Here is a 20,580-nt window from a genome sequence, read left to right on the forward strand (position 1 = left end):
GCTGGAGTTGTCTTCGTGGTGGGGTAGCTTGGGTTAATGCTCTGGGTCTGCTGCTGAGGGCCCAGGTCTCTGGGCTGCCCTGGTCTGCCTCTGACCTCCATAGAGGCATGGTCGCATTTGCACGATCTCACTCACCACTCTACATCACTGATCACTCCTTATTCCTCATCCTCTGTATGCTGACAAAGTCACTGAGTTGTTGTGACAACCCCAGAGCAGGTTGTATTTTGTCTGTTTCTGGGGGCTTTAGCTTTTGCTTCCAGCTCTGTCTCCTGCTCTCCTTTCTCCACCTCTGTCGTCCTCTTCTCAGGTGGCCCGTCTGCTGCTCCAGTCCTCCCGCGCTACCTAGCGGGGGCGTGGCCCGCTTGGGATTAAGTACCAGGCCGTTCACACCTGCGCGGCCCGGTGCGCTCTGGCTTTGGGCTCTCGGCTTGCGCCAGGCTGCACGCCTGCAGCGCTCTGTTTCCTTTGTTTGTGCACGCATTAGTTTATCCACTTTAGCTTTCCCACACAACACCTACCCACAACCAACACTTCCATACACTACTGGTGCTACAGACTATCCACATACACTGTTAAGCTCCGTTTATTTATTTTGGTCACCTTTTCTTAATAAATTATACTTTAATTGGCATCCCTTGTTGTCCCGCTTCCTTCTTGTCAAGCTCTTACGAGCCGGGCTTGACACACTTTATACTTTATACTTTATACACTTATAATTCTTTTTTTTATTTTTCCAGTGAGTTAGTATCTGGTCGCAGTTATGCTACTTTTATGATATGTCTTTTTGATTTGGTTATTTAAAAACTGTTGTGGGAAATTTTCTGGTGTGTTCAGGATAATTTTAAAAAAAAAAACCAAAAAAAAAACAAGCCTGGATACCAAAACAAAACAAAACAGATAAAGAACAACACAACAGAAACAGAAAATACTTTATTTTCCTTTTCTTCTTCTTTTTTTGATAAATGCAAACAAATTTTTTTACCTGGTCATTTGAAAAGACAGCAAATTACTGGGTGTGGGTGTGGCCTGTTATGCCATGGGTGTGGTCTGTGATGGCACCAATGCCTTCTGGGTTGAACACTATATATCACAAATGACAGATACTTTGAGAAAATGTCCTTTCCAAAGGTAAATTAGCGTCAAACTCACATTTTGATCAATTTCTGCATCAAAGTAATGATCTAGGTTAGTCCACACCATTATTGTGATAATCTGAGTGACCCCAGTCAGCCACTCCAGCTGCTGGATTCCCTGTTATTGTTACTGTATAGTTGGTATTGTTGGAAAGGATGTTGATCAGGTGCGAGTGCCCCTTGGAGCGAAAGTGGGCAACGATGCTACTGAGCACCTGGACCAGAGAATGCTGATGTGAAACTACTGAGTAGCATGAAGCTACTTCACTGAAAAGGTTGCTACCATCAGTAACCAATTCACTGAGCCTGACCAACTCAGCCTTACCAAACCAGCTACTGGTACCTCACTCTGCTCTTTCCGCTGTCTAAATGAGGACGAAGTCTCTAAACTTCTAGTCAGCTCAAAACCCACAACCTGTCCTCTTGATCCTGTTCCCTCTGACATCCTGCAGAGCATTTTACCTACAGTCAAAACTGCAGTAACCCATATTATCAACTCCTCTCTTAAATCCGGGGTCTTTCCTTCTGCTTTCAAGCAAGCTCGGGTTACCCCGCTGCTGAAGTTACCCACACTCAACCCAGCCCAGGTTGAAAACTACCAGCCGGTCTCACTGCAGGACACCTCGACATGAACCCGATTTGGCCAAGGATCGAACTGGCAACCCTTGGGTTACGAGACGAACGCTCTACCTTGCTGAGCCATGCCGCCCCAATCTACCGAGCTCTGTCCGATCCGCAGAGTCCTTATCCACTTTTAAGAGCAAGCTAAAGACTCAGTTGTTTAAGGAGCATTTCCACACTTAGATTAACTATTTTATGCAACAGAATGAGTTAGAAAGATTTGTCCAGCTCTTTGGCTCAACCAAGTACTGAAGAAGCTGTGTGAACTTATGCCCAAGTTGATATTGTGTGATGAAATCGTGATCTTGTATTTAAACAAAATGACTTAAAAAAAAAAAAAAATTATATGCCCTGCCTCTAGCACTACATGACAGCACCAGGGTCCAACTGGACTCAAAGCAGTCTGACTATCACTTAATTATGACGTCCCATCTTGTTTGAATTCATGCTTGTGTTGTTCTTACTCTCAAATGTAAGTCGCTTTGGATAAAAGCGTCTGCTTAATGACTGTAGAATAGAATAGAATAGAATAGAATAGAATAGAATGAAGCACATGGAGGTGGACTTCTAGGCAGCCAAATATTACCACCCCTACACCTACACCAGTCCTGGAACCCCACACCTGCACGCCTGTGGTTGCATCACTGTGCTGTTGTCTCAAAGAATGACAAAGAAGAGTGTACCTCATTTAAGAGTTCTTTGTGTTATAGCTGACACATCAAGGTGAAGTTCACAACCCTGTAATTAATACCTAAAAAGTCCTAATAATCATGGTAATAGTTAGTATGACAGGTTTCAACGATCAGTTGGTAGGACATTCTGTTGATGGCACCAATAGCATTAACCAAGAGCAACACATAGAGACATACATATTGAGGAGCTTTGTGTAGCAAGAACTCAGAACTGAAAGATAAATGGCCTGTACTTATATAATGCTTTTATCCAAAGTGCTTTACATGTACATCACATTCACACACTCACACACACATTAACACGCTGATGGCGGAAGCTGCCATACAAGGCGTTCAACCATGACCCATCAGGAGCAATTAGGGGTTTGGTGTCTTGCTCAGGGACACATCCAGTTATCCAGTTCCTGACAGAACTACAGCATCTCTGCTCCTGAGATGTTCATTCATTTGTTTCACTTTGCAAGGAAACAAATAAAACATGAAACTACTTAAATGAACTAAACATTTTGCCATCATGTGAAATTTTACTAAAAGTCTCAGTAAAATTTCTAAATGAACCTGATGGACAAGCACTGTTTGTTCATTCAGGAAATATTCAAAGAATTCAAGCTGTCATATAAACTAGTGACAGTGCAACAAGCAGCTACATGGAACCATTGTAAGATCATAACGTCCATGTTTGCATGTTGAAAGAGATGGTGCTGCTCTGATGCCCCTCCTCCTTTCAGGGTGGAGCCTGCTGGAGAACGATGGTTGCCAGCAGCTCTGAGGACGTGGGAGTGTGTTTTTCAGTGAATTTAACATCAAACATGATCACTCATTCATCGGTCAGCATCAATGTGTCAATCGATCAGTAGCTTTAGCTGGACTGTGTTTGTTCTTCTGTCAGTGGAGACGTGCAGCTCCATCCTGATCTTTGATGCTTTTATCCTCAGCTTGTGTGGAAAGGTTCTGACTGGTTGCCGTTACTGGGAGGTGGAGTGAAAAAGAACCATTTTTATATCAGTGAGTCACGAAGGAATCAATAAGGAAGGATCCAATCCGGACACTCGCTTAGAGGAAATGATCAACCTGGAATCTGTTCTACTTCTGAGATGTTGGTCGTCAGTCTTTGAAGTCAACGCCTGATCCCACCTGGAAGGGTCCCTGTGTCGATGACTCCTCTAACAGCAGTGTATGCGGACTGTCTGTCGACACAGTGATCCACATCCACACCTCTGACACCACATTCAGAGGAGCTCCTGGATTTAGAATCATGGCTTTACCAGAGACTGGTTTGTCCCTTTATGTCCCTCAATGTCTTTTCTGTTTAGTTGGAACTCCTCAAACATTCTTCCAGATGTTTTTCAGTCTGTTTCCAGTCAAAACTTCACACTGAATATAAGTATTTGTGTTCAGCTGCCATTAGTTTGCTGCACGTGACACACTGAAATCAGAGAGGAATCACTGAGCTGCGATCCGCCCGGAACTGCTGGAGGTCTTCACACATTCTGGTCCAGCCAACACAAGCCTGGCGTGCAGCCTGGACACACCCTGAAGTTTCTTTAAAATCGCATCCCAATAACAACTAGAACTTTTTAATAGAAATGCTACTAAAAGCATATAGTTTCTCTTTGTGTCGACGCTGTAATGTACTCGTCCGCTTACTTTACCCTGGCTGGAATGGGCTCCAGCCCCTACAACCGTTTTAAGATAAAGGGGATTTTATGGACAGAGGGATTGTTAGATCAAAGACTAAGACAGATCTTCATAATGGAAGGAGGAAGAGGATGGTGAGGAGACACTGTCTGCCGAGATCCAGAGAGGCCGAGTAGCTCTCTACCCATCACACATTTATGGAATTATGATTTCAGATGGTAAGAAATGTGTTATGAGCTAGTTAGAGAAGACTATGTAGTCAATTAATTCAGCTCTGTCCGGACAACATGTCCGAGAGCTGCTTCAGGTGGAGGAGAAGGCAGAAACTCAGGGTTAACATAGTTTCAACATTACCCGCTTTCTGACACAGGTCTACTATCTTCATTTTTTCTTTTTTTAATAAATAAGTCTGTGTCTGCACCTGCAATTTAGTTAAAACAAACTTTATCTGCATGTTTTTTTGCTGCTGAATAAATACATAAAATACATACATACAATAAAACGTATTCAGGAAAAGAAAGGTTTTATTTGACTCATTTTCACACATTAAAGGACATATTTTTAACTTCTGACTCAGAGATTCAGTTTGACTACACAAAAATTTAAATTGCTTTCATTCATTTTAAAAGCTACAAATAAACTGCATTAACAAACAACAATAAATAACCTAAATTCAACAAAAATGCAACTCATTATGTTGGAAAATCATCAACCACAGCTATGCTCCTCCGAGGGTCAGCTTCCCTCAGAACTCGTTCTCACGTCACGTTTTTCCTCAGCGTCTCTGATGTAATGTTTTGGAAAACGGAACATCAGGTTTAGATTTTTGTTTTGTTGGTGCGTTTTTCTATCGTTCACTTATAAGTTTAAGAAACGTAGAAATGAAATTATCTAAAAAATTGCCAGCACACGCTCCACACTGCAGGACGAGGGACGGCGAGGGACGTCCTCGGCCTCTCGCTGAACTCCAGCTGATGAGCTTTTAGCTGAAAACATGCCGCTCTTCACCACCTGCAGCTCTATCTGCCAGCGACACACGCCATGAACACAGCACTAACAGCTGACGTGAACCACCAAGCAGGAAAAGACACGTAGGTTCATATCAGCCATCTTCATCATCATCAGATGTGAGATGAAGCAGAACATCTTTCAAGTCAGCTGAAACTTTTCAGGACTGAGCTGTCTGCAGTTTGTGCTCCGACATGGACGGAGCTTCGATGATTTCTCCAGACACGAACAGCTCCTGAAACACAAACAACATTTCAGTGATCGTCTGCAGTCTGACAATGTCTCCATGGAAACAACTGAGCTGCCTGTCCTCAGCAGCATGAACACAATAATCCTTCAGATGTTTTTAATTTTTTTTTCCATAAAACATCCACAACTCTAAATAATCTACTCTCTTCATTTAAACACATCCCTTTAAATCAATATATTATAAAACCCAACTTATTATCAATACTTAATGCACCAACATGAACTCTGATTGAGAAATTAAATATTCTGGATTTACTCCTTGTGAAAAGTTTAGAGTTGATCTGAAAGCACTGTCCTGTTGAGAACCAGGTGTAAGAACTAGTTTAGTAAGACCAGCTACCTTATCATAGATGACTTTAACAATGAGGGAGCAGCTCGGACAAGTCGCCACCTCCTCCCCGTTCTCCAGGTCCTCCTAAAAACACAAGTCTGGTTTAAAGTCATGCCAAAACATTAAAACAATGATATATAAGGTGGATTCAGTCAAATAAAATGTCCTTACATATGTGTCAACTCAATTTTAAAAAGTCAGTCTACTATAAACTGAACTCCAGTTAATACGTGTTGCGGCAACTTTTTACTTAAAACTATGAGAAACAGGTAAATAATTCGATAAAAGTTATCAACAAGTTTAGGCACAATTAATCAGAAGTATTTGGTGTTTCGTGGAAGCCATAAAAATTCTCTGGTTCCTGTCTAACCTTAATGAAGGATCAGGGATTTTAAAAGGGGGAGTTAAAAGGGGAGTTAGCTTGAAGAAGTTAGCTGTTAGCCGTTAGCTTTTGAGGGACTCACCTTTGTTATGGCGAAGCGGTCTCCGCAGGGACAAGGGAAATAATATGTCTCTGTGTCCTCGTCGTACTCGAAGTCCTCGATTTCCACTTCGTCGTGAAACACCGACATCTTACCGGAGACATGCGAAACACACACATGGGAACGGAACCGGCGGCGCGGACTGATGACGTATCCTCCCAGCCCTGTGGCGTTTAGCTCGGACCAGAGCCCTCGATATACTCAGAGTTGCGACATCCGTTGACTTCACAGTAAGAGCGGTCACGTGGGTCATGGAGCCTCGAAAAGTTCAAAACAAACCCCGCGCTGCTGGACTCTACTAAGGAACAGACTCAGGGTGAAAACTAAATAAACATATTATTGCTGCACATATACTTTTGTCAGTGAATGCATTATTATGTTAATGTTGATTTAAGTGATGATCAAGTCATGTTTGACATCAGATTAAATAAGTGTAACCAGCACAATAATTTCATACATTTGTGGAGAGAAATGTACCAACCAACGAGCTAGCATTTATTAAATATCAGACATCTTACTGCTAACCACCCATAAAAATTCCCTTTTGTAATGTTAAGTGATTAGCTTGTAATGGCTTACTTTAATCTAATCTAATTAAAGCCAGTCGTGTGGTAGCATGTAATGTCAGTACTTATAGTCCACAATGAATACAACACTGAATTTCCCCTTCAGACATAACTGTTTCTCAGCTGCATTTCAGTGGTTTGTATGTAAATCCAAATCTGCATTGTCTCCCTTAAGCTGGATTTGGAAAAAAAAACTTGATCATGCTTAGTTTATATTCTTCTTTTGTCTTTTATTTTAAATTATGCTTCATATATTCTTATGTTTTTAATGTGTTTGTAAAGCCCTTTGAATCACCATGTTGTTGAATTGTGCTGTACAAATAAAGTTGCTTTGCTTTGAATGTAAAAGGAAAAGTCTCACTGAGTAACAACTTGGTTTAACTAAAAACTCACCTGACCTACTTGTGGGACTGGCACCAACAGGACAAGAAAACAAGGGAAACCTTTCAAAAAACAAACGTTTTATTGACATAAGGCAACAGGGCAAGGCAATAAAGTAAATAAATCAGTTTCAGTGTGAATAATAAAATAATAAAATAAACCATGGGGAAGGAAAAATGACAAACTGATGGATGTCAGTGTTCCTGTCTGCTGCTCCAGAATAAAGATTTTTTTAATGGTAGTAATGACTGAATCGACTACAGAACCTAAATGTAGAGCAGCTGTAACATGAGCTAATATCAGTCAGGAAAAAAATAATGCAAGAGTAAAGAGGGAAGATAAAACACTGATATTGAGTGAATAAAGAAGCGCAGGGAATCTGTGAAATATGTTAATTAGGAATCAAAATTAGGTGATTGCTACTCAGTTATTGGTGCATGGAACATGGAAAGCAAAAGGGGATAAGGCAGTTTTAATAAATATTTAAACATTTTAAATAAAAATTAATGGATAAAAGTCAGTAGGCTCTGGATAATTACCTAACAGATCATCTGCTCTGTGACTTTCTATCATATGTAATAGAGAATTAATGAAAGGCATTACAAACTCCAGATCTTTCCCTGCTCCTACCTATTAAAATCCACAGTACATGAAATAACTGTTCACCTTAAAATACAACACAGGACCCCGAAATGTCATCTCTAGGCACTGGGCTAAACATAAGCAGCAATTTGAGAACACAGTGATAATACGTTTCCACTAACCTAAGTCATATTGTACATCAAATTCTATGAATCTATGAATAACAATGCATTTGATCAGTACACTGAAATAATTACTATAAGACTGTGTGCAGTTCTAATAACTGTCCTAGTTCTATGAACGGTCGTTCCCCAGGGGAACTGTTTCATGTTGGGGGCCATAGCGGGACCGATGTAATGCAACCATCTGCGATTGTGATGTGTGACTTTAGCGCCACACAACAACAAAACAAAACCCGTGAAAAACAAGACAGCACAAAGTAACACCGGCAAGCTAATATGGAGAACGAAGAGATTGCCGTGTTCATGCTCTGCTTGATAGAGATGTTACTGATGGACGATAAAGCTGGAAGGCTCCTGAAAGTCAGAAGATGAAGAATCCAGCGGCAGGAGATACGCCGCAGACAAAGGAGACAACGTGTAAGTTTAACTTATTAAACACACGATTGTATACGTGTCGTATGAGAAAACATTTCAGACGTTTTTCTACTGTCTGTGTTGAGCAGATTACAATAAGTAAATATTTCAGACGGCGGGTTTATTGTAACTCATGTTCTGTTTCAGACGTTGCTGCAGCTCATTGAACCTCCTCACCGTCCGGCTGGTCCGGAGCAAAGCTGATGACTGGTGGGAAAAGGTTGTTCCCATTTTACCGATGAGTATTGGATAGAGCATTTCTGTTTTTTAAGGCTCTGTTAGTTCCAGGTTCAATTCAGTAAGGTCATTTAACTCGTTAAGGCCCGACCCATGAAAAAATGGTAAGAAAATTTCAATTTCTTAAATATGAGGTCTTTATTTGGCATTTTAACATTTTTGGGGGACATATCTACCATTTATTACCATGTGATATATTAAAAATATTATAATATGGTTTTCTGCTTCTGGGTATCTATTAGGGGACAGATAACAAATATCAGATTGTGTTCAACAGGATTTTGAGCAACATCTATACCATAAATTGAAGCAAAATGTCTCAGAAACTGTATGTGAGAAATATGTCATGCCGGGTTCTCTGGTCCCCTGTGCTTAGTTCCATCACTTAGTGTAGGTGGAGGACTGTGACCTCGTTGCTATGGGGGTTTGGGAAATGGCCGGCAGTGACTGGTGGTTGCCCGTGGTGCGGGACCGGGCTGCGCTGCGATGTGGGTGGCTCTGGGGGCCAGCGGTTGGAGTCGCCTCGTGGCAGGGGGCGAGCCCACTGGTGGCGCCTGGGTTGGTGGGCGTCAGTCCTGGGCTGGGCAGCCGGGCTATTCCGGGGTGGGCTGGGCAAGGGTTCTGGGCTCTGGTGCCCGGGGGTGGTCCTCCTCCCTCTGGAGTGTTGGTGGTCTGGGCCTGCCCAGATGTGCTGCCGTGGTGTGGGTTGGAGCATGCTGCTGGCTCTATGGGGGTTGGGTCAAGGGGGGGGGGGGGGGGGGGGGGGTGCTTGGGGCTCGCTGTCCTCTGGTCCGCCTGGGGTGTCCCCCACGGGGCATGGTGGGTGGGTTGTGTGTGGCGTGACTGTGTGGTGGGTGCTTGTGGGTGCGGCGCGGGGGAGGGTGTGAGTGTGGGGTTATATGGGGTGCAGATTGGAGTAGGTGGGGAGTGGGCCAATAGCACCCTGGTTCCCGGGGTGCGCGGCAGGAACATCGGGGTGTGTGCTGGCCTACGCCGGGTGGCTGTCTGGGGGGGCCTGGTCCTCCTAGGCATGTTGCGGGCCCTCTGCCTTTGGGGGGTGGGGCGGCTGCCTCTGGGCTCCTGGGGCCCTGGACACTTCGCTTGGGATGCCCTGGGTGGCTGGTCCCTGGCTGGGCCGGCGGCTGCTGAACTTGGCCCACTGGGACCTGTGCCCTGGGACCGTGGGGGGCTCTTGCTGGGGCTCTCCTCTGCCGCCCTTCGGGTGGGGCTGGAGTCATCTTTCGTGGTGGGGTGGCTTGGGTTAGTGCTCCGGGTCTGCTGCTGAGGGCCCGGGCCTCTGGCCCTGGTCTGCCTCTGGCCTCCGTGGAGGCGAGGTCGCATTTGCATGATCTCACGCACCACTCTTCATCACTAATCACTCCTTGTTTCTCATGCTCTGCATGCTGACACAGTCACTGAGTTGTCCAGTGGGTTTTTAATACTAAGCGATAATTTTTTTTTTTTTTTTTTCCTGTGAGTTAGTATCTGGTCGCTGTTATGTCTTTTTGATTTGGTTAATATTTAAAAACTCTTAATGACTGGCAGCCCTGTTTTTTTTTCTGTGTGTGTGTTTCTGCTTTTGTAAAAGTTGTAGGAAATTTTCTGGTGTGTTCATGTACAGGTGTAACAGTTTGTTGTCTGGTGATGGTGTGGATTGAAGGGTCGTTTCCTTCTGTCTGTGATCTTTTTGTCTCCTTTCTTCTTTCCCTTTTGCTCTTTTTGCTATTTTCCATCTTTTTCTGTCCCCTCCGGTCAGGTCCAGCAAGATTATAGATTCCGTGATTCAAAGTAAATAAATAAATAAATGAATCAGATTATCAAGAGGAGCCTTACCCATAGGCCTCCCCTTGGCAGAGCAAATTTGTTCAGCACGATACAGCAACCAGATTATCATTTTGCTGCTATGATGCTGGACAGGACAGGTTATAAAACAAAAAAAAAAAAGTTGAGTTGTTTTGCTTTAAGTTGGTTTCCAGCTGGGCTGTAAGTTTTGATTAATTCATTCCGGACAGTGTGACGAAACCATAGCTCTTGAAATAAACTCTCAAGCCTCCAAACAAATAATTTTTTGGTTCATTGTTAAATGTGTTTTTTTTTTTTTTGTTTTTTTTGTTTTGTTTTGTTTTGTTTTGTTTTGTTTTGTTTTTTTTGTGGGGACGGACTGAGCATGTGCAGTGTTTGTTTCAGAGAGGAGGAAAAAAGAGCTGCAACTGTCTCCACCTTCACTGTTACTCTGTCAGATTTCATAAGACTTTGCTTTACAGTGTTTTTCTCCTTTCAGCTGCGGAGCAACAATTTCTTCTTACGTCAAGGAAAAAAGTCTCTTTTAATGTAACACAAAATAAAAAGTGAGAAAACAATTAAAGTTATCGTACGTTACTGAACCGGACAAAAACTGCAAATGTTTTATTTGGTCCAAGCGAATCTGTGTGTTTTTAAAGACACGCTGTGGAGGTGTAGAGAAAAATAACACATGCACAGTCGCTGTTTGCTAAATAGTTACACACACAAACTGTTTTTGAAGTCGGAAAATAGAAACTTTTTTTGTATGTACAAAAGAGAAAATAAAAATAAACTTTTTAAATGCATGTGAAAAAGAAAAAGTATGACCAGGTCATCTGTAAATATTGGTTTTAGCTGAGAAGAAGTGGAAGAAAGAGGAAAGTTTCATTCTGAACATCATGATGCTCAAACAGATTATCTCAGTCGTTAATTGTCTGACACATGAGCACACAGGTTGTTTAAAATACTTTGAAATTAAACTACTTCTTTAAACAAGTTTATTTTTCCTTGAAATGAGATTTCACCATTGCACCTTGTTGCCTCTATTTCGCTTTGTACCTGTATATATTGTGTCTTGTGCTTGTCCTGCTTTACTGTTGGTGTTGTATTGCTGCTGGTACCCAAATTTCCCTGAGGACTCTCCAAAGGGATTAATAAAGTATTTCTATTCTATTCTATTCTATTTTCAATATTTGTGATTAACAAGTGTTAATAATTGAACATTTATCAAGGATAGCCTTCTCTTGTCCCGGGGACAGCAAAGACAGATTAAAGCTATAGAAAACTGATTTCGTTTTAAAATATTTCCTGTGAAAATGGAATCGTGTTAAGAAAAGTGTGCATCCAAACAAAACGTCTGAAACGGGTGTAGTATGTATGCCAGACCTGTGAGTGGCACCGCAGCACTGCCACAGAAATACACCTAAACCATAGAAGACATAGAGTGCTTGTAAACGTGTGCCATGTAAACAAAAAGAACAAAAAGATGGCAGAGAATTAAGATTAAAGGGAGACATTTGTGTGGACTGACACACACAAACTCTAATCCTCCATGGTTGTAGCTGTTGGTTTGGTGTGTGCTTGCTGGTTAAGGGAGAGGTGGAGATATGACATCAAAGTCTGATGTGGAAGAAAAACACAGAAATGACCGGGGGGGGGGGTTCCATGAAGCTGGATTAAGGGAAAGCCGGGCTTATCGTGATAATTCTGGCTCATTTAAGCCAGAGTTCCATCAACGTGGTTTATTTGAATGCCTGCTGAGTAACCATGGTAACTTATGCACCAGAACTAGCCTGCTTGGGAGCAGGATAACATTCAAGCTTAGCTTAGCTATGTCTCAAAGGTCTGATACAGACTCCCAAAAGAAAGTTCCACCTGGCGCTCCCGCCCTCATTCTGGTAAAAAAAAAAAACACTATCACTACTTTGTCTTGAATAATCAATAAATCTGTCTGTTCCAATGTAACTAAAGAAACAACTATACACGTACTGAACATGAAATTAAATGAAAAAGAACATGGTATTCATTAAACTAATTAATACCTTATTAAACCCCCTCCTCATTTGTAGGAACACACAACTTCCACTGCCTCTGGTTGGCTAACAATAAAGCTGGGATCAGCTGAGCCCCGTCCATACAGGCCGAGGGGGTTTAAAGAGAGAGAAAGAGAAAGCTGATCTAAAGAGATGGACGGAGAAAGATATAGATAGATAGAAACAGGGTTCCTTTTTGGTTACCATGGCTTGGCCTTTTATTGATGACCCTGCAGAGGGCTCACGCTTCATTCAAAGCTCATTCAGGCCTCCAGACCCACAGGTTTTCAGGGGGAGGACCACCAGTAGCAGTGGTCTCTAACAGTACAACATATTTACAGCTCAACAGGTTTAGAACAAACACATTTCTTTTAAGGCTACCTCCCACTCTGAGATATGTTCTGGTTCTTTATTTCCACCTGCTGCAGGTTCGCTTTGCTGGTAAGATGCTGCTGTTGATGTAACAGTGCAGTTAATGTAGGTCACACACATGTGTGTGCCACACACACACACATGATAAAATATTCACAAAGTATGATGATGCATATTGATTATTGGGTTATTGATAAATTTAGCAGGGCCAGTAAATCTTATACAGAGACAATTCAGCTGCTTTATGTAAACAAATTTATAACAAGAGCAGACCAGAAATAAAAGAGGACAGTGAAATACATTGACAGCAGTGACGTGCGGTCAGGAGAGGCGTCAGGTTTAAAAAGAATGAAAGAAAAGAAAGTACATAAAATAAATATTAATCATTTCCACTAATCTGTGTTTTAAAAGTATTTTCAGTATGAATCTACACAAAAATCACCAAATTTGATTTTGAGGATTTCCCGATGAAATCCAGGGCAGAAATCCCCGGTGAGGCAGTGGCGAGCTGGGCCTCTTCTGACTGGTGATCCAGTACAAACTGTGTTTCTGTTCCTCAGCATATCGCCAATATAAACTTTACAGAAATATTTGTTATACACCATGACTCTCCACAGTCTGTGTAATGTCTTTAATGTACAATAAAGTGCAGAGAGCTGTCAGCAGGTGAAGCAGGCAGTACTCTGTCTCACCTCAAGGGGGCGTAGTTGCATGCTGTTGGATGAAAATGAAATAAGAGGCTCTTTTCAGTTCTTAGAATAGTAAATGTGACTCCAGAGGAGTCGGTTCCTCACCAGCCATGAACCCCACCGCACATCACTGATCTCATCAGCATTCTTTGTTCAGCTGCTGAGAAAATGAAGCTCTTGGCTTGTTCTCTTTTTCTGCAAGCTCCTCTTTTCCACTATCCACTCGTCAGGGCTTCTTACGTTCCTCAGGACCTCCCACATAGCCAGGCTGTGTAAGCCTGGCTTGAATTAGCCTCAAGTAGATGCAGCTGAAATGTGTTTGTGGAACAGCTTGAGCCTAAATTCAGAGATGGCGTTAGTTCAAGCGAGGCTTTCCTGATCCAGCCTGGCTTTCTGTAGCCACATTGATGGAAACCCCCCCTGCTTCCAAAAATAAACATATTCAAGCAAAATGTAGAAAAAAAAAACAAGCGATAAAACGCTTTAGTGAATACAACAAAACTTTTCTCTGTGTGAACCTCAGGAGTAATAATCCATGTATCTACATGAATATTTTAATGATAAATGACTCAGATTGAAAATATAATCAGTCATGAATCCAGTAATCGTTTATAAGACATTATTCATAAAGAATGTGTGGAATTATTTCCATTTTCTAACAACCAAATGCCTTCAATGATTTCAGTGTAGAAAATGTAGATTTTCCAGTGTTGTGAATGGTGGTGTCAAAAATGTAGTTAAAATGCTGAAATTAAACTCTGGTAAACCTGAATCTCAAGGTTGGATGTTGAGGCTGTGGTTGCCATGGAAACCCCAGTAGTTTCCTGTTTTCCCTACAAACAAAAGACAAACAGACACAGTGTAAAACGGGCAGCGTGCCTGGTGAAGCTGTGGAGGGGGGGGGCTTTCAGCCTTTCAGTCAATGATGTGGGCATCAATAACATCCTCTTTCCTGCCTGCCTCCTTCCATGCTGTTGTTTCCAGCCAACCAATCGCTGCATCCCCTCTGACTGCTGGAGTGGGGCGAGCTGGACTGGACCGTGGAGCTCCTCTCCCTCAGTGATGTGCAAGCAGGACCTCCCTCTGGACAGCAGGGAGCTGAGACCCTGAACGTTGACATCATGGACTCGAGCACTCAGCCTCTGGAACTGCTTGGGGTCCTGTTCTCCGCAGGGGCCTGGTTTTGCTCTCTGGCCACCACCCTGATGCCCTCCTGGCTCACCCTATCCACAGAGCTGCTCCCCACCGAGAGCTTTGAGCTGGGGCTGTGGGAAACCTGTGTGATACAGGATCTGGGCTTGCAGGAGTGCCGGCCCTACGACAGCCTACTGGGTCTCCCACCAGACATCAAGTTGGCCCGGATTATGATGTGCACTGCACTGGGTGCAGGACTTCTGGGCCTGCTGCTGGCTATCCCGGGAATGAACCTGGTCAACAGCTGCCAACGTCAGAAGGAGTTGAGCTGCAAGAGGGTCCTGAAGGCAGTAGGTGGGACGCTGAGCCTGGCAGCTGGGATTCTGGTTCTGGTACCAGTCTCCTACATCGCCCACCTTACAGTGGTGCGTTTTTTTGATGAGTCTGTCCCAGATGTGGTTCCACGCTGGGAGTTTGGCGATTGTCTGTTCTGTGGCTGGACAGCTGGAGTCCTGCACCTGGTGGCGGGGACGCTGCTTCTGACTTCATGTCTGCGTCTAGAGGAGCAGAACTGTAACCTGCCAGTCCACATCCCGCTGGTCCCGGTCCAGCCGGGACAACGCTTTGCAAGGTCCAGAACCGAGTACGTCTGAGACCTCATCTACCCTGGTCAAAACCCCAAGAGTCCTGATGCATCAGACCAAAAACCAGGAACTTCAGACCAAAAACCAACGCTTTCTGCACCAGAAATCAAACAAAGATGGACAAAGTTCCATCTCCACAGTTGAGGTGACTGAAGGAACTGTGGAGAAACTCAAGCTGCAGTAGAATCAGATTGAACTTTGATCCCTAAATGAGTCTGGCTGGAAAATTCACAAATTCTGTTGAAAGTGTTCATTGGTGGTTTTACTTGATCCTGTCACGCTGTTGTGTAACTGTGTTATTCTGACTCTTGTTGGCATGTGAAGGTTCGAACGCCCTTCATCTCATACTGGACTTATTGTGTGTGTTTGTGTGTTTCCATTTCTTTATCAATCAGTCACATGTTTTTTTGTTGGAGCCAAAGAGACAAAAAGCTGCTGCTGGTTGCTGCTTCTTTCCTTCATTTACACACTTTCAGAGCTTCATGATACATGTAAAAACCCGTAGAGCAATAAACAATGTAGAATGATAAAGGTTTATTGGTTATAGCAGATAAATGACTGCACATGATGTAAATGTTGGAATGTTTTTAGACCAATCATTCAAATAAATGTTTATCACAGATTATTGATGGTTGTAAAGACGCCTGAACATCAAATAAAGATTGAAGGATTCACTTTCATGTGTGAGGACATTTTAATCAATTCATTCACATTCACACGATTGATATTTGATCATAAACAGCCTACATACAAATTAATCACATGATTAATATTAAAAAGCATTAAATATATTGAATTAATTTAAATATACCTTTACAAAATAATTACAGAAAATAAATTATAAAGAAAACTAAAATATTCAACGTCTGAGTGAAATTTATAGAAAATGTAAAAGCTTCATGCTACACTAACAATACATCATGAATGTAAGATAATAAATAGAATTGTATAATGGTAATTTGTTCATCTCAAGCTATTTATTGAAACAAACAGTGATGTATAAACCACAACATAAAATATCAAAGTCTCAGTAACTTCACCAAAATGGACATCTAGTGGTCCATTCATGTGCTGCAGAGACTGATGGTTTGTTTCTTGTGGCTTTTCTCTTTGTAAGAGAGCAGCATGTTGTACAATAAATACTTTAACATTGAAAGGTTGTGTATGTGCGTTCAAAAGTTCAGAGAAAGTCAAATTAAGTTCACATGGGACGGTTATAATGCATTTTAGGTTCATTTTGACATAAAGCTGAACATCTCTAACTCAGTGTGTGTCATGAGTGTAAGTATTTAATCCTTTCATGTTCACACTCAGACAAAAAGCAATGGAGAAATGTTTCGTTGTGCAATAATAAATAGAATAGATTTTTTTTTAACAAATGGTTGAATTAATAGTTAATTACACAGTAAAAATAGTTTAAAAAATAGTAAAAACTTGAAACAGTAATGGGATAACAAACACTTACTTTTGGCATTATGTACCCAAACCAGGTTGTAGAGATGGCTACGGTAGGTTTACTTCAACAAAGTTGCAATAAAATTAGTTACAGTCACTGAAAATATGCTCTACTAAACGGCAGGTCAGAATATATTCAAGATATGTAATCCAAACCAGGCCTTTATGTGTAAAGTCTGCATGTTCTCCCCGTGTGTGCATGGGTTCTCTTCCTCCCACCATCAAGACATGCATGTTAGGTTAACTGGCCATGAATTCTCCCTGGAAGTGAGTGTGAGTGGTTGTCTCCCTGTAACCGACTGGCAACCTGTCCAAGGTTTATTCTGCCTTTCACCAGTAGCTGCTGGGATAGCAATTCTGCTTTGGAATAACTGGGTATAGAAAAAATATAATGGATAGATGATGACATAGTCATGTATCTATTTTACTGATAACTTATTGATCAGTAACATAGAAAAACAAGATGGTGTTACCATGTATATCATATCATACAAAAATTTTTACAGAGAATCAATGAACACAGGATAATATCATAAAGTGACATTAAAAACTTGCATAACCAGTTCATTTAGTCTGTCAGCAGTTTTCTGTCATCTTCCTGTTTATGTTAGTAGATGCAAGTTTCTGGATGGATGATGTGTAATAAAGTATAATTATGTTAATATAAAAAAGATGATTCATGGATAGTAAAGAATAATAAGGAAATTTCTTCCACATATTAATTAGTAATTCTTACTAAGGTATAATAAATTAAAATTTCAATTTGTACTACATCAGGGAGAAAAAATTTAATTTAAACTGTGACGTTAATGGAATTGTATCAAACTGAACCATTTATTAATTATAAATTAAATTGTTTAGCGTAGTAAAATAAATTTCTCTGAGTTGTTTTTTTTTTTTTTTTTAATCACACTCAGTAAAAACAAAACAAAAATAAAAACTAATAATTTTGTTATGATGATCATTTTCACACAACACAGCTGAGGAGACAGGAAATGACATCGTCAGGACGGGCCATCTGATTGGCTGGTTGTGCTCCCCCTGAACATAAAGAAGCTGTTGTTGTTCTGGTCCAACAATGAACATGTTCTGATCTGGTCTGCTGCAGCCATGTGATCCCAACATACAGCTAGAAGAAAATATGTCATTCACAAACACTTTCAACATTTGCACTGATTTATTAGTAAATGTTGATGTTTTGGAAACAAAGTCCAGTAAATGACTTTAATAAAAATCTTAATCCTGAAATATAATTAGAAAACTGTTCTCACTTGTGTTAAAGAGCCATTAAAGATGAACTTTATGCACTATTATCACTTCAATCCATTTGAAACCACACAAAAGAAGACAGAGCACTGGTTTCTGAATGGACAGCATCTCGGCCAGGTTGAGGTCTGGACTTTGACTGGATCATTTTTTTCTTTTCCAGCTATTCTGTTGTAGATCTGCTGCTGTGTTGTGATCATTGTCCTTTTGCCTGAAAACAATGTCTGCCAGGCTTTAGCTGTCATACAGATAGACTCACATCTGATTGTAGAATACTTTGGTATCCAGAGAAGTTCATGGCCCACTCAATGACTGCAAGGTGTCAAGGTCCTGTAGCTGCAGAACAGGCCCAGATCATTATCCCTCCACCACCATGCTGATCGTCGGTATGTGGTGCTTGTGCTGATATGCTGTCTATAGTTTTCTCTAAACATGCTTCTGTTCATTCTGACCCATAGATTGTATATAAAAGATGGACGGAGCCTCCATGACATCACCTGTAGGTTTCTGAAGAGCTCAATTGATGCTCATTGGGTGGTTCCCACCTTTGCCATCTTGGCAGCATCACGTGTGTCGTCATTCCCTGAAAATTAAAAAAATGGGCAAAAAGGTGGAGCTGAGAGGGGGACTGAAGTTGGAGGTGGATGATTGACACCCACCAAACTCAGAGCTGCCTGTAGCTAAAAGCTAACCGAGCTAATGGTAGCTAACAAGCTAACGGAGGTAGGCGAGCTAAAGCTAAGGCAAGCTGTTAGTCGGCTAAAAACCGTGGTTGTGCAGCACTCTGCCTTCTTGCCGCAGATGTTGGATATCTGTCAATCAAAATGACACGTCCCTAATTATGCTGAATTTCAAGATTAAATAACATCCAAACGGAGGACTTAGAAAAAAATTCACCCCCCTCACAGTGCTCCTGAAGGTTAACTTGACCTACCAATTCTAAAATGGATTTTTGTACCAGGCTTTAAACATGTTTATTTCTGTGAGAAGTTGGTCTTTTTAACATGGGAGTCTATGGGTATTTGTTCTGTTTTGGAGCCAGCCCCTAGTGGATGAGGTATGAACTGCAATTTTTTGTACTTCTGTATAGGCTTCACATTTCACCACCGGAGGTTGGTGCTTATTCTGACCAAACATCTTTACTGTAGTCTCATCTGGCCAAAGGACGATGGGCCTCATTCATCAACATTCATCTTCTTAAATTTGTTCTCAAGTTATATTAAATTTGAAAATTTTAAAGAAAACTATCAGATTCACAAACATGTTTGCAGACAAACAAAATTGTTACAAAATTGTTTGTATCTTTCCTGTTAGATTGGTGCCTATCAATCTCTGTAAACCAGAAGCATTCTGAGAGAGCAGACCTCCACCAATCCACTGTCATTTTGTTGTGTCAATTATTTTGAGTAAGAAGCTCTAATGTCAAAATTATCACTATCTCCCCATGTGGGTTTTAATCATTAAGATTCACTACAACATTGGCTTTTTATTATAAAGATTTGTGTCATTATGACCTGGTTAATAACACCGATGTCCTCCTGGCTGATAACACCACTGTCATGATCAAGGGTTGTATTCTTGGCTTATGTCATGTTTTTGGTTTATGTTCTTGGTTTGTCTTTGTGTTCATGGTCTTGTGTCATAGTCTTTTGGTTTCTGCTCATGAGTTCACCTGGTCTAATTAGCTCATACACTTCACCTGTTCCTGATTAGTCCCTCAGTGTATTTATACCCCTTTGGTTTCATTTTCTTTTGTTAGATCCTTGCATTTTTTCCGTGTTGTGTGGTTCCTGATATTCCTGAGTTTAGATTAAATAATTTATTCCTTCTTTCCGTCTGCCTCCTGCTTCTAAGTCCTGCATTTGGGTCCTCATCTCTAAAATGCCACATTCGTTTTTAGACAGAGCTTCCTCCCAACCCTTCCCATCTAGTCATACTGGTTCAGTATCTTTCTAATTGTGCTATCAGGATTTTTAATATTTAACATGCAAACTGAGGCCTATAGAGTCTGAGATGTAGCTCTTGGATTTGTTTTTACAGTTTTTTTGACCATTGCAGGATCTGTCCTTGAACCGAACTTGCTGGGACGTCCATCCCCTGGAAAACTGACGGCTGTTTTAAATGTTTTCCACTTGTGCATAATCTTTTTCTCTGTAGAAAGATGGACTCCAGATAGTTTATAGGCAGCAACAATTCCTTCACGTCTTTCAACATGCAAATGAGGAGTAAATAAAATATTTGTTACATGTTTGTAGAAGAACAATTTTCTACCATATTGTTTTTACATAGTTTGGGATAAATTCCCCAAGTTGGACATGTGCATCAGTGAGCGCAGTAATCAGCAGGTCTGTCCTCACAGAGATCCATGAACACAGAGTCCTGAGAGTTCTGAGCTGCAGACATGAAAGAGATGGATCTGCAGGAGCTCGCTGTTCTCCACCTGCTTTAATTGCATTCTTCCTCTTCGAGACAATGGAGCAGCGGTTTGGACAAACGTGGCTCGAGGATGGCGTGGACAGGAAGTGGCACTCGCTCACCCTCACATTGTTCGATGCAGTAATGCTGCCACCGACCAACCTGCAGGTGGGCTCAGACCGAGGCCAGGATGTAGGGCAGATCCTTCCTGGCCCATGATGACGTGGAACATCTCTGTCTGATCTCTTTTTCTTGGAAACACAGGATGTTT

The 20,580-nt window shown here is 41.6% G+C and overlaps 3 protein-coding genes across 3 annotated transcripts in view; 1 reads left to right on the forward strand and 2 right to left on the reverse strand.

Annotated features, from left to right (window-relative positions):
• The window catches only part of LOC121635154 (zinc finger protein 91-like), a gene marked incomplete at its 5' end in the record, with an annotated part of 164,213 nt that overhangs the window by 90,799 nt on the left and 52,834 nt on the right, over positions 1 to 20,580 (reverse strand). The window lies entirely within an intron of this gene.
• Positions 4,604 to 6,326, reverse strand: dph3 (diphthamide biosynthesis 3). Its single transcript, XM_041978895.1, has 3 exons — positions 6,140 to 6,326; positions 5,685 to 5,759; positions 4,604 to 5,330 (listed from the first exon to the last, which is right to left on the reverse strand). Exons 1-3 carry the CDS (start codon positions 6,245 to 6,247, stop codon positions 5,256 to 5,258), a joined length of 258 nt encoding a protein of 85 aa, XP_041834829.1. The 5' UTR covers positions 6,248 to 6,326; the 3' UTR covers positions 4,604 to 5,255.
• On the forward strand, positions 14,473 to 15,747 carry LOC121635601 (putative claudin-24). Its single transcript, XM_041978874.1, has one exon. The coding sequence runs from the start codon at positions 14,517 to 14,519 to the stop codon at positions 15,180 to 15,182; it is 666 nt and encodes a 221-aa protein (XP_041834808.1). The 5' UTR covers positions 14,473 to 14,516; the 3' UTR covers positions 15,183 to 15,747.

Source organism: Melanotaenia boesemani, chromosome 24 (genome assembly GCF_017639745.1).
Source record: "Melanotaenia boesemani isolate fMelBoe1 chromosome 24, fMelBoe1.pri, whole genome shotgun sequence".
Lineage (NCBI taxonomy): Eukaryota > Metazoa > Chordata > Actinopteri > Atheriniformes > Melanotaeniidae > Melanotaenia > Melanotaenia boesemani.

Excerpts from the sequence above, each read along its gene's own strand:
- dph3 (XM_041978895.1), bottom strand. The coding sequence starts at position 6,247 with ATGTCGGTGTTTCACGACGAAGTGGAAATCGAGGACTTCGAGTACGAC. Across the intron at positions 5,760-6,139 it reads ACCGCTTCGCCATAACAAAG|GAGGACCTGGAGAACGGGGA; the intron begins GTGAGTCCCTCA and ends TTGTGTTTTTAG. Across the intron at positions 5,331-5,684 it reads TTAAAGTCATCTATGATAAG|GAGCTGTTCGTGTCTGGAGA; the intron begins GTAGCTGGTCTT and ends TTTGTGTTTCAG.
- LOC121635601 (XM_041978874.1), top strand. The coding sequence starts at position 14,517 with ATGGACTCGAGCACTCAGCCTCTGGAACTGCTTGGGGTCCTGTTCTCC.